At 35.5% G+C, this 13,030-nt stretch overlaps 1 protein-coding gene across 4 annotated transcripts in view; it reads right to left on the bottom strand.

Moving 5' to 3' along the window:
• Positions 1-287: 287 nt before the first annotated feature.
• Ube2d3 (ubiquitin conjugating enzyme E2 D3) overlaps positions 288-13,030 on the bottom strand; it is a 30,048-nt gene continuing 17,305 nt past the window's right edge. For all 4 annotated transcript variants that reach the window (XM_052179185.1, XM_052179184.1, XM_052179183.1 and 1 more), the window contains exons 5-8: positions 8,050-8,127; positions 6,836-6,941; positions 3,623-3,716; positions 288-1,762 (exon numbers count right to left, since the gene is read on the bottom strand). In XM_052179185.1, coding sequence (XP_052035145.1) covers positions 1,717-1,762; positions 3,623-3,716; positions 6,836-6,941; positions 8,050-8,127 — 324 coding nt within the window. In that variant the 3' untranslated portion in view covers positions 288-1,716. The remainder of the gene's footprint in view (positions 1,763-3,622; positions 3,717-6,835; positions 6,942-8,049; positions 8,128-13,030) is intronic.

Consider the following 13,030-nt stretch of genomic DNA (forward strand, 5'->3'; position numbering starts at 1 on the left):
TTAAATGTTTATAAAAAAATTAAGCTTTTACATTTATTTCTAGCTTTCCACATCTGTGTGCAGACAAGGAGTAAGATTGCACGTAAATATAAGCAGTGCAAAATATGGAAGTGGACAATCACATGTGCTAGAAATCAAATACAAGACTAAGAAATAAAGCAATGGATAAATCAAAGCTAGAAAAAGGTGAAACTACAGGTTCAGAACTTGGGTGAAGAATGGCAATGCCCTTATTACTACATAAGATTTAGTGGCACAGATAGCACTTGTCAAACAAAACAATCCAATAGCATTGACTTTTTTTTATTCATTCATGTTAAGTCACCCGAAATGATCTGTTGCATTTAAATGCTCATTAATGTAAATGGCTGAACAAATCCATCTCAATGGATAGTCAATATCCCACAGTTAAGTCACTTCAACACAGCCTCATGACAACTCCCACACCAAAACAGTACTTTATTTTGTAAATTTTGACCCATTATTACTCCCAAGTTATATATATATATATCTTTTTCAGCTGTTAAGTGTACAAGATGAAGAAAATTTTAGTTAGAAGGGGATGCACCTGGAAAATAAATTTCTTAAACTCCATATACACGTTTCAAAACTGCTGAGTCCCAAGTCCATTTATGAACTCTAGGGCTGCCAGAATCATGTGCAGCATATTAAAGCTACACTATTTGAATAGCTTATTAATCCTGCATAAATCAGGTCAAGCAATGTGTCAACCTGTAACAGACTGTGCACTGAACATGGCAATATATTCACTCTTTTGAACTTTACATCATCATTTGATGTCAAACAATGAAGCAAATCCCAACAGTATATACAAAAACAGCTTTGCATTTACAAAGGATTGTTTCCCATACTGATTAATCCAGGCAGCTAACTCATTGGTTTATGCAACTTTATTGAAGAAAAATAAATCAATTACTAGGAGAGCTATTAGTTGATCACTCATCCATTGACAACTCGCATCATTTATTCAGTGCTATATTAAACAGTATTGGAAGATAGATTAACTAATAGCTCCAAGCCTCCTAACAATTTAAATGAAAATTACAAAATGTTTTGAGACCCTATTTTGGAATACAAAGGGTGTTTGACTTCCAATTTCCATTCTCTGTAGAACAAGAACAGGTCATTCCTTTATTGACATGCATAAAATACATCACATTTTCTGTTCTGCTGATGCTATAATTCAATACCAATTCTCCAGCCACATCAGTTATGAGCATAAAGTATATCATGTAACCTCAAATCTCTAACAGTGGAAGGCTTAAACAAGAATGGATGCTGCAAGAATAATGCTGTTTCCTCTGCTGTGACAGCTGAGCATCCACCTCCCTCCCCCTCAGATGGCTTCTTCAGCATGTTAGAGCAGTGAGGACTGGTTTAGTCTCATAACCAAGTTAGAGTGAAGACATTGGCCACATAATACACATGCTCCAGTTTTAAAAAAATTTCTGAATCTTGGGCAACTGTTCTCTTGTAACTACTTTACAGTTTCTAAAAGCAGTTATTGTCCAAAGCTGGAAGAACTTAAGTCTTCTCAGATGAGCATGTGAATGAATGGAGGGAGGTAAACAAAAAATAAAATTAAAAAAAGATGAGGTCTGATAGGGGAGCAGCCGGATAAGAAAATCAAAAAAGGAACAGTAATTTAAAGTTTATTCCAGCTATAATGCAGGTTATTCTGACTTTAAGGTAGCATCACATGGCATACTTCTGAGTCCATTCCCGAGATATTCTGTTGTACCTGTAAATAAACAAATAAGATATTTAAAAAAATAAAATTGAAGAATTATTAGTATCACATAGACAAGGAAAATATTTCTATTTTACCTGTGGATTCATTTTACATCACCTGTAATGGCTATGGTTAGAATAAAAGTCAACAAGGGATAGAAGTAGCAGCAATGGCATTCAAGGCAGTGGGGGAAATGAGAGCCATGAAGTGTTATCTTAATAAGCACAAGTAGTGCTGAGATTGGGAGGCTTAACAAAGACCTCTTCACCATCACTAACGTAGTATTCTATCAAGCTTATTTAAAAGTTTAGTAGCAGTGATTGCTACTAATCCTCACTGAGACCTGTTGAAGAATGAGAAATCTCTAGCAGTGCAACCACATTTTTGTTAAAAAAAAAAAAAAGACCAATAGATAACTCATCCATGACCCAGGTTATTACTGAGGAAGAACCAGTACTGACAAATACCATTCCCCTTGCCCCATTATAGTACACTATCATACAGGCTACTGCACCCCAACCAAAAAAGTGACAAGACCTTAAGAAATGAGTACATAATAAAGAACAGGGGAAAACTTTTAGAAGAAATAATACTAGTTCACCTCAAACCAAGTAACAGACTTGAACTATTTGAAACAGCTCAACATATTAAAATACTACCAATTCAGAATTATGGCATTTAGAAAACCCTCTTCAAACAGCCAGCATTTTAAAACAAACTTGTTTTGGTTTAGCATACAAAGAGCCACAAAATACAGCTAACATTAACGCATGCTTGTCAGTCAGTAATGAACATTTAGTTTGTGAGGTTTAAGTGTTTCCCTTTATATTACTACCTTCCTGGTAAAAACCCAAGTAAAACCACATTCCGTCTAGTACTGACACAAAATGTTTAAATTTAAACTTCATGGTAATTTAATGAAGGATAAAGATACTCTTACACTTCTACTTCTTACTAAAGCTATGTAACTGCTTTGCCATGCAAGAATCCCAAGCAGTAGTGAAGACTGAGTATAACTTTCAAAACAGAGATCAAGCAGTTAAATAGTTTTCAGAAAACTGCCATGTCTGTTACCTTCGGTTAGTTAATACAGTGCTTTAAAGCATGCAGCACTCAAGTGCTGGCAGTACCATAAATAAGCGCACCATAGAGTGCAGATCCTCTTACCCTACAACATAGCGTATTTCTCTGTCCACTCTCTTGCTAACCTATTGTACCTAATTGGATAAGCACACTTAGCATTAATTATAACATATGAAAGTTAAAATGGTTAAGCTGAACATAAAGATAAAATATTTGATAAATTTAGACCAATTTTTAAAAAAAAGATTTATGTATGTATATAAGTACACCGTAATTTTCTTCAGATTCACTAGAAGAGGGCAACAGATCCCATTACAGATGGTTGTGAGCCACCATGTGGTTGCTGGGAATTGAACTCAGAACCTCTAAAAGAGCAGCCAGTGCTCCTATTCACTGAGCGATCACTCTAGTCCTAGAACAAAATTTTTACAGTAGTCTGTCTCTTCCTTTTGTTTGGAGAAACATACTCAGGTTTATTTCCCCCAACTGAATAATTAAGCAAGGGTTTAACATGTTAGAAAACATTTCAAGGGAGCTACTCACTGTCATATACGCTATGATCATTTATTTGGTGGGGTCTCATTAGGTAGTCTAGACTAGCTTTAAACTTTGAATGCTGCAGACTCAGCCATTATGCTGGCCCTTACTGCTTTTAATTGTGTTTTAGTAACTTGCTTATCAGAAACAAACATAAAAAGGTACCGTCACAAATTTCAGCAGAAATAAGCTCAACTCACTAAATAAAACTATTGCTTATAGTCATTCATTAAACAATTGCATACTTACTTATCTCTGTCTGTTTTATAGATCCGTGCAATCTCTGGCACTAGGGGGTCATCTGGGTTTGGATCACATAGCAGTGAACAAATGGATAAAAGAACTACAAGAGGAAAAAAAATATCCAATTTCAGGTGTTTGGACAAGCAAATGGTAGAACTTAATGTACTCTAGACCTCATCATAATTTTATTACTCTGCACTATCTCCAGGGAGTTCTACAGAAAATAAGTTGCTATAAATAAATAGTATTAGAATGAAAGCTCTGATGGTACCAAAGTCAGTAATGATTAGGCCAAATGAAAGTTTTTAAAGGTGGTAGTCAAATGATATCCTTTAAAGAAGAGCGGGGGAATACAAAAACAAAAACACAAAACCTATGTAAGAGGGATTTAATAAACTCTTAGTAAAGGCTCAGAAACAAACAAACAAACAAACAAACACTAAAACCAAATAAGGGGGGAAAAAACCAGAAAAAGAAAAACCCAGAGGCCATTCTTTGTTCCTCACAAAATCTATGAGCGGATTTCCTTGAATCAGAAGTGAAAACCACTGTCCCTAGAGGCTGGTGCAAATGACAGTGTTTCTGTATTTTACAGGGTAAGGCTTAGAAAATGCTAAGCACTGTACAATATAGATTTTTCTGAATGCCTGTTATACTCTAGGCACCTGTATCAACACAAGACAATGGTATATAAATGCCTGAAGTGGTTTGATGAATAAAAACAGCATAAAATGAAAATAACTGTCACAGCTGCAAAATAATGTCAAATTCAAACGAGTGGGTCAAGTAAAGTCATAGAATACAGTAACTCTGAAAAGGCCACTATTTCTCATTCTGACTTTCCAGCTTAAAAATCTGTCAAAAAAGCAAGTTAATCACCACCACCCCCCCTCCAAAAACAGTGTTTCTCTGTGTAGCCCTGGCTGTCCTTGAACTCAGAAATCCGCCTGCCTCTGCCTCCCAAGTGCTGGGATTACAGGCGTGCGCCACCAAGCCCAGCTGCAAGTCGACTTTTAAGAACAAAACAAAATCCCCTTCAATTCAGTCTGTATTTGTAGAAATACAATTCAGTATTAAGAATATATCCCAGCAGGGAGTGGGAAAACAGAAACCTGGCATTTAGGTTATGCAACATTATATGAAAAGAGATTAAAAAATCCAAAGAAATTAAAAAATTAGTCCTGAGACTGTAAGCTCTTAAAAGAATAGAAATTGGAAAAAACTGCCCAATCTCCATAGACTCCAAAGCACTCTAGCAAGCACCCAGAGAAATGCCTGTGTGCTGTGGTGAGCTGCCTGCAAACAGACTTGCTTCAGTCTTTATTTACCAAACTCTAAACATTTTGGTAAAAAACTAACAACTATTCCAAGTTTTAAAAATGTTCCACTTCAGGACTGAGCCTGAAAATAATAGTTAACACATCAAATACCCTTAAGATTATTATTACTAGCATTAAGAAGGTGACCAATACAAAAAAATTAATTACCCAAGCCTATAAATTACTAAAAGGCAGTCTCATCTTTAAAATGTTTTGTGTACAATTTAACTTGCAGAGTGGAATGTCAAAAACCACTTGTTATTCAGAATCCAGAAGGAGACATGGAGGAACTTTCTCCATCTGGGTATACCTGGAGATCTATAATGTGTTAGGCATAACACATATAAGATCAGGCATTATATAACAATCTTTCCCCAAATTCCCTAAGTATTCCACAATTACTAGACATTGAACAACAATTAATAGTTAAAAAACACCCAACTAAAGACAGGCTCAAAAACAGATACACAAAATCTATACCAGGTGTTTATTAGAGTAGAAAACTATAAATGATGAAACCATACCTTAGCTCTATTTCCCTATTTTCTCACTAAAAAAGATGGCCCAACAGTTATAGGCACATACTATTTGTATAGAGGAGAGTTTTGTTTCTCGATTCCCACTCTTGGTATCCTCACAACTGCCTGTTAACTACAGCTTCTAGGGGTGTAGCATTCTCTTTTGGACTCTAAGACATCTGCATTCATGTGCACATTACCATCCATAATTGCATAGTTTAGCACCAAAAGAATAGTTTATTAAAATTAAATTTGGAGGCTGAGGCAATAGTTCAGTAGCTCAGGCTACACAAAAGACCTGAGTCCAAATCCCACTGTTCATGTAAAAAGCTGGGAAAAACTAGCTACTTGTGCTTATACCCTAGCATGGTGGATAGAAACAGGCAGAGACACTGAGAGTTACTGTGAACTTCTGGTTTAATGACAGAACCTATCCAAATGAAATAATAAAAGTAGAGAACAGGAAGAAACCTCTGGCTTCTGTCTGCACCAGATACACACTAAAAATAAACTTTGCCATTATGTGAAAATAACTTACTAGGCAGATATCCTTCCTACCAATATAACTTTAACTTTTGACCAAAAAAAAGAAAAAAAAAAAAAAAAAGAAAGAAAAAAAAAAAAACAAAAAACCAACCAACCAACCAACCAACCAACCAAAAACCTTAAAATTTACTTATTTATTTATTTTTGGTTTTTCGAGACAGGGTTTCTCTATATAGCCTTAGTTGTCCTGGAACTTACTCTGTAGACCAGGCTGGACTTGAACTCAAGAAATCTGCCTGCCTCTGCCTCCCAAGTGCTGGGATTAAAGGCAAAATTTATTTTTAATGAAGTAACAACAACTATAGTTATATAGTTAACTATATTTTTAATGTAGTTAACAGGCAGTTGTGAGGATACCAAGAGTGAGAATTGAGAAACAAAACTGTCCTCTATACAAATAGTATGTGCCTATAACTGTTGGGCCATCTTTTTTAGTGAGAAAATAGGGAAATAGAGCTAAGGTATGGTTTCATCATTTACAGTTTTCTACTCTAATAAAAACACTCAAAACCACTAACTTTTTTTTTTTTTAAAAGATCCCAGTCTAGCCTCAGATTTAACTATGCAACCAAGGATGAGCTAGCTTGACCTCCTGCCCCTACTCCCCAAAGTGCTAATGTTTAGACATGTGCCTCACCTGATTTACAGAGCACTGGTGGAGTGGAGGTGGGGGTGGGAGAGGATTAAGGAGTGGGCTTTGTGCATGCTAGGCACGTCTACTGAGCTACATCCCCAATCTTGCAAACAACTTTTAATTAAAATGTTGGCATAATAAAAATATTATCCAAGCAGAAGACTATAGCTGAAGACTATTATATTGAAACTTAGCATTTTACCTTTAGAAATAGTTAAAGCAGGAGACCACTGTGATCTTAGAATATCAAGACAAATGCTGCCATTACTGTTAATATTTGGATGATAAATTCTTGTTGTAAATGCAACCTAAAAAAACAAACCACATGACACAACCTTTAGATGGCTTTTGCAAGTAAAACAAGTACCCTATATTTTAAAAAGCAAGGCTTAAAATACTAAATCTCACCAGTGGTCGTATAGTAATGAGAGAATAAAAGGGGACAGGAGAATGTAATCAGCGCGCGCGCGCGCACGCGCACACACACACACACACACACACACACACACACACACACACACACACACGAAACATGAGTGAAAATTTCAACAAAATAAATTTTAGGTAAGTCAATATCAACATCAATCTCCACAGGGAAAGAGTCATTAACTTAGCTTTGAAGGTTAACATAGTTAAACTATCAAAAGGCGATTTGCGAAAGGGTATTTAGGATACTCAATTTAGGATTCAGGTTTATATTCAAACTGTATTTCCACTGCTGACACAACAATTTGAGTATGAGCTTTATTCCCAAAGGAACTATTACATTAAGCCTTTAACATGACAAAAGATGGTTAGAAAAACACCATAATTTAATGCACATTTTTCTAGTTATTCATATGCCATGAATTTGAACTGTTCTGAGGAAAAAAAAAAGGGCTATCTGCTCTGAAGTCATTATTCCACTGCTTTAGTCTACAGACTACCAAGAACAAAGGTGTTGTGTTATGGATCCAGCAACTCAGCCTTCAACACCAGCTTCAGCACCTAAGTGCATTAAGCAACTGAAACATTTGGTAACACATAAGACATTGATTCTACAGCTTACTAGACTCTAACACTTAGCATAAGCACAGAAATATTTGAGCCTTGCAACTTCAAAAAGGCAAATCTTTTCTACAGAGTTCAAATCTTTGGCTAATTCTTAGAAGTTAGGAATCAGTAAAGTAATAGCTCAGTTATATGGTATACTGATTGATAATCTTAGCTGTTGGAAGATGAAGGCTTCCAATAGCTTAGATGAAAAAGGTCCAGAATAGTCAACAGGAGTTATTATCTACATAAATGCAGCTCATTTCTCTATGTATTATTTACTTTTATTCAACATATATATAAGACTTAAGCCTCAATTATATGAATATACTATTCTTCTAAAACAATCCATAAAGTAACAGATTTTGGAAGGACAATACTTGCCTTAGGTGGTTTGAAGGGGTAGTCTGTAGGAAAATGAATTGTCAAAAAGAATACACCACCTTGATATGGGCTGTCATTCTGTAAAAAGAAAAATAGGCTTAATATGTCAAGGTAATTCCTTAAAAAAAGAGATGGTTAAACTGATAAATGCACTTGCCATACAAGCCTGGTAACCTTAGCCCAATCCTTAGAACCCATGTAAAAGGTGGCAGGAAAGAATTGTCTTCAGGGTTGTCCTGTGACTTTTTTTCCCTTTCTTTCAAGCCAGGGTTTCTCTGTATAGCCCTGGCTGTCCTGGAACTCACTCTGTAGACCAGGCTAGCTTCAAACCCAGAAATCTGCCTGCCTCTGCCTCCCAAGCACCGGGATTAAAGGTGTGTGTGCCATCATCGCTCAGCTGTCCTTTGACTTCTATTCATACATCGTAACATCTACACCCACAAAATGAATACCTATTTCAAATAATAAAGTACCTTCAAGAGGCAGGACATATCTAACAAAATTTACTTTTCAACTGGCACCTTGAAATTCTTTCACAAAACAATGAAAAAAATTTCTTCTAAATTTAAAAGAATGTATCATATACTTTTGACAGTCAACAGCTAGAAAACAAAATTTCAAATTACTAGCACCCCTTTCTCCTTTGTTCATTGCAATGTGCACATGAATATTCAACTATGCTAATATAAAGATTTGAAAATACTTTCTATGAGTTTTAATAAAAACAAAAGTAAGACACCACTCTTTACATTCTATGAAATAAAACAGGACCAAAAGAATACAACCCATTAGTGACCAGACAGTAAATTGTAAATGTGAGTTTTAAGTTAAAACCACTAAATTTAGTAACTGCCTCTGAAGCTCACAAGAATTTATCTAAAGAGATGTTCTAAAATTTATTTAAACTAAGTTATCAGAATTAATTGCAGCTTGCAAAGGATATATGTATTATTTATGGGATTTCTCATTTTGCCAGTTCTAGATGTTAGGAAAAAAAAAAAATTCCTAAATGAATATGGTCCATTAACTTCAAATCCTCTAGAAAAAACTTCATTGGTTTGATACAAAGACTTGTAAACAAAATTTTAAGATGACTAAGATAATACACAGGGTTCATCAAAACATTCAACAAACACATGGGGAAAAAAACTATTATTTGAATCCTACAGTTTGAATCCTACAGCTTATAAGTTTTTCCCTTTTTAGGTGTATGGGCATTTTGCCTTAAAAGAACAAGTCTATGTACTATGTGCATGCAGCGACTGCAAAGGCTAGGAAAGGGCAACGGAAACCCTGGGACTGGAGTTAAAAAATAGTGGTTGTAAACTATCAAAGAAGTGATGGGAATCAAGCCTCAACCATTCCTCTAGAAGAGCAGCCAGTGTGCTCCCTGATAGCTCACTAAACCATCTCTTCAACCCCCAAGACCTCTTTTGTTTGCTTTGGTTTTACTGTATTGGGGATTCAACATAAGGCTATGTCCATGGTAAGTAGGTACAGTCACTTTACCTCCAAACTATGTCGACACATTACAACTATTGGTTTTCTCAGTCAAGATTTTGCTATCCCAGGCCTTGTCCTTCACAACACAGGCATTACAAGTATATGCCATTAGTGATCTCTGCAAAATGTTCAAAAAACAAAACAAAACAAACAAACAAAACCCACCTAACACTGCAACACACATAAACTACACGGAGGAAAAAAACCCTAAAGTACCCAGAATGTGTCCTGAGTTTGAAATGAATGAGTATATTTATTATATTTAAATTTTCATTTCTACATTTCACACAACCACATGTTAACTCGAGGACTTTTGATTAACAATCCACAGAGCTGGTGGGTTGAGATGGCTCAGCTGGTAAAGTCTACATTGACAATATATGAGTTCAATCCTTAGAATCTCCACGGAAGGTAATAGTTCAAAGGGAGAGGTCATCTTCTAACTACATAGACAACATGGCACATCCACACTCACTCACATGAATAAAAATTCATTAAAAAAATCCACTGCTGAAAATTTATAGGCAAAGTCAAATACTAAAAAATAACAAAAAAGCCATCTTAAAGGGTAAAATCTCAACAAGACACTAAAATCCCACCCTATTAAGACAAAACCCCAAAGGGAACAAAAAATAATGGGTATTTTGAACAACCACAATTTGAAATCTCAATTTCAATATTTAGAAATTTGAATATTTAGAATCTTTTTACTTAGTATTGTTCCTTGTAGTGAGCTACCCTTTGTTTCTGGTTCCTATTGGCGTCTTTTGCTCCTTAATTATTTGTTCTCTATGGCATTTAGTAATTTTGCTTGTGTTTACAGATCCATTCTCTGCTTTTAACCTGTGACCCCCTCATGGTTTACAGTTTTTGCTTTCTTCTGTATCGTGTCTATTTACTTTTGGACACATTTTCAAGCCTACTAAATATATTTGTCTACTTGATGAGGTACATTCAAATCTCAAACTTCTATGTCAATCCCATTTTTCTTAAAGCACAAGAGAAAACAAAAATAGGGGTCTCATACATGATTTTTATTTTCATCTGATTTGTAGTCCTAAAGAACTCAAAGACTGTCAGGCATAGTGGCCTGACATCTAAGAACTTTCAAGGCTATGAGTCTGAGGGTAGCTTAAGGTACAAGGTTGTAATTTCTAGGTCTGCCTTGGTTAAATAGTAAAATCCTGTGTACCCCCACCCCCCTCCCTCTTAAAAATGGTTTTGGCCTAGCCAGGCGTGGTGGCTCATGCCTGTAATCCCAGCACTTGGGAGGCAGAGGCAGGTGGATTTCTGAGTTCGAGGCCAGCCTGGTCTACAGAGTAAGTTCCAGGACAGCCAGGGCTACACAGAGAAACCCTGAATCAAAAAACCAAAAAACCAACCAAACAAAAAACCCCAAAAAAACCAAAAATGGTTTTGGCCATTGCTGCTATCTTAACTTAAAGAGGAAAGTTTCATACATTGCATTAACTGAATGACATATTATATATGAATGACATAAAATTATGTGAAGTGGTTCAATAATGCTTATAAACATAGTTTTATTTCAGATTTCCTCATTTATAGTTGATTATCCTCTATTACTGATAATACTGTAATGTCACAGACTAAAGTGAAGTTATTATTTCCAAATCTTTTTCTGCCAACTACCTTTCAAATTAAAAATGAGAGACAGCTTATTTCTGATGACATCAAGCATTATGGGTAATGCAATGATCCTCCTTTCCCACATTTAAATCAGATAACTAGCACTTTATTATCAATTCTTTGTGGTTCCAATTATCTTTAGAAATTAAAAAAACCCAGCATATCCCATAGTAACTTCAAGCATTTACGTGTGAATTTTCAATTAATTCAGAGGCATTTGAGAATAACTTAATAAAATTCAAGTTCCCCTTTATTGAAATTTAAGTAAAATTTAAAAAACAAAACCAGGAATCTTTACACACAATCTGATCTAAGGTAGTATTCCAAAAACATTTTATTATCCAGATATAATGGACAATCTGCAACTTAGGTTTTAAGTTTACAGCTGCAATTTCACAAAGACATGCTTCTAAGTAAAACCCGAATTCTTTTTATTAGTGTAATCACTATAGTTTAAAAAGTATGAACGAGCTGGGCAGTGGTGGCGCACACCTTTAATCCCAGTAACTTGGGAGGCAAAGGCAGGCAGATTTCTGAGTTTGAGGCCAGCCTGGTCTACACAGTGAGATCCAGGTCAGCCAGGACTATACAGAGAAAGCCTGTCACACACAAAAAAAGTATGAATGAAATGCGCAAAGTACAGTATATGATAGTTTATAAGCCACTAAAAAGGAGACAGTAGCTGCTGTCCCATTCCTAAGTCATTATGTCTATGCAGTGAGCATCTAGTCAAGAGGGGCAAGTTTCACAAGCAACAAATTTAAAAATGTCAAATAGTCTCAGTAAACAAGTCAATGCTTAACTGTTAAGAATATATTCAACTGTGACTAAAACAGTAAGGCACTTTTAAATCAAAAGACTGCTCCAATGATTTTAGCTTACTTTTAATTCTAACATTTCACAATTACTCTCGAACTGCTGTCAGTCATGAGCTTCTCCTACTATGTATTTTATTACTTGAGTCTCTTACACTCAATTACCTGCTTCCCTATATTAAAGTCCCTGAAAGCTAACAGAGACTGGTTTATTCATACCTTCATCCTCATCACACAGCAGGTGCTTGCTCACTTTCATTACACTAGAAAATGAGTAAGATTATTGAAACCAGGTAAGGTGACTCATGCTTGTTAATTCTACCTTTCAGGGTCCCGAGGTGGGAGGGGAGCTGAAAATTTGAGAACACCCTGTATTACAGCATTATAACTCTGTCTAAAACAAAACAAATCCCAAATAAGTCAGTCATTTAAAAAATAAAAAGAAATCTGAACTAGATGTGAATGTTCAATTCTGAAATATGGGCAGGCCATTCAGAAAGCTGAAGAAATTCAAGACAAACCCAAGACTGCTGTCTCAAAAACAGTCAATCCAGGGCGCCTGAAATGGCTCCATGAATAAGGAAGGGCACTTGCCACTAAGTCTGACACCAATTTCAATCCCTGTGACCTACATGGAAGTAGAGAGCTGATTTTCCCATGTGATCCCCTGATTTCTGCATATGTACAATGAAATAAATATACTCAATAGGTTTAAAAAAAAAAAAAGTCAATTTAAGCCTGGAAAGTATTTGTTCATCTAACCTATCTAATTACTTAATAGGTCAAACTCTTCCAAAAATATTTTCTTTTAAATTATTAATATGTATCTAATGACCATTTTTACTACCCAGTACGTTATTTACATTACTGCCCCACCCCCAAACTTAGTAAGATACGTGACGTAAGAGATCCTAAAAGACCTTTAAAGTTAAATAAAATCTTACTCAAGATGTTTTAGATCAGTCTAATTCCCTGAAATTTTTAGATGGTTATTTGTAATTCTGAAAAGTTATCCA

This window comes from Apodemus sylvaticus, chromosome 4, assembly GCF_947179515.1.
Source record: "Apodemus sylvaticus chromosome 4, mApoSyl1.1, whole genome shotgun sequence".
NCBI lineage: Eukaryota > Metazoa > Chordata > Mammalia > Rodentia > Muridae > Apodemus > Apodemus sylvaticus.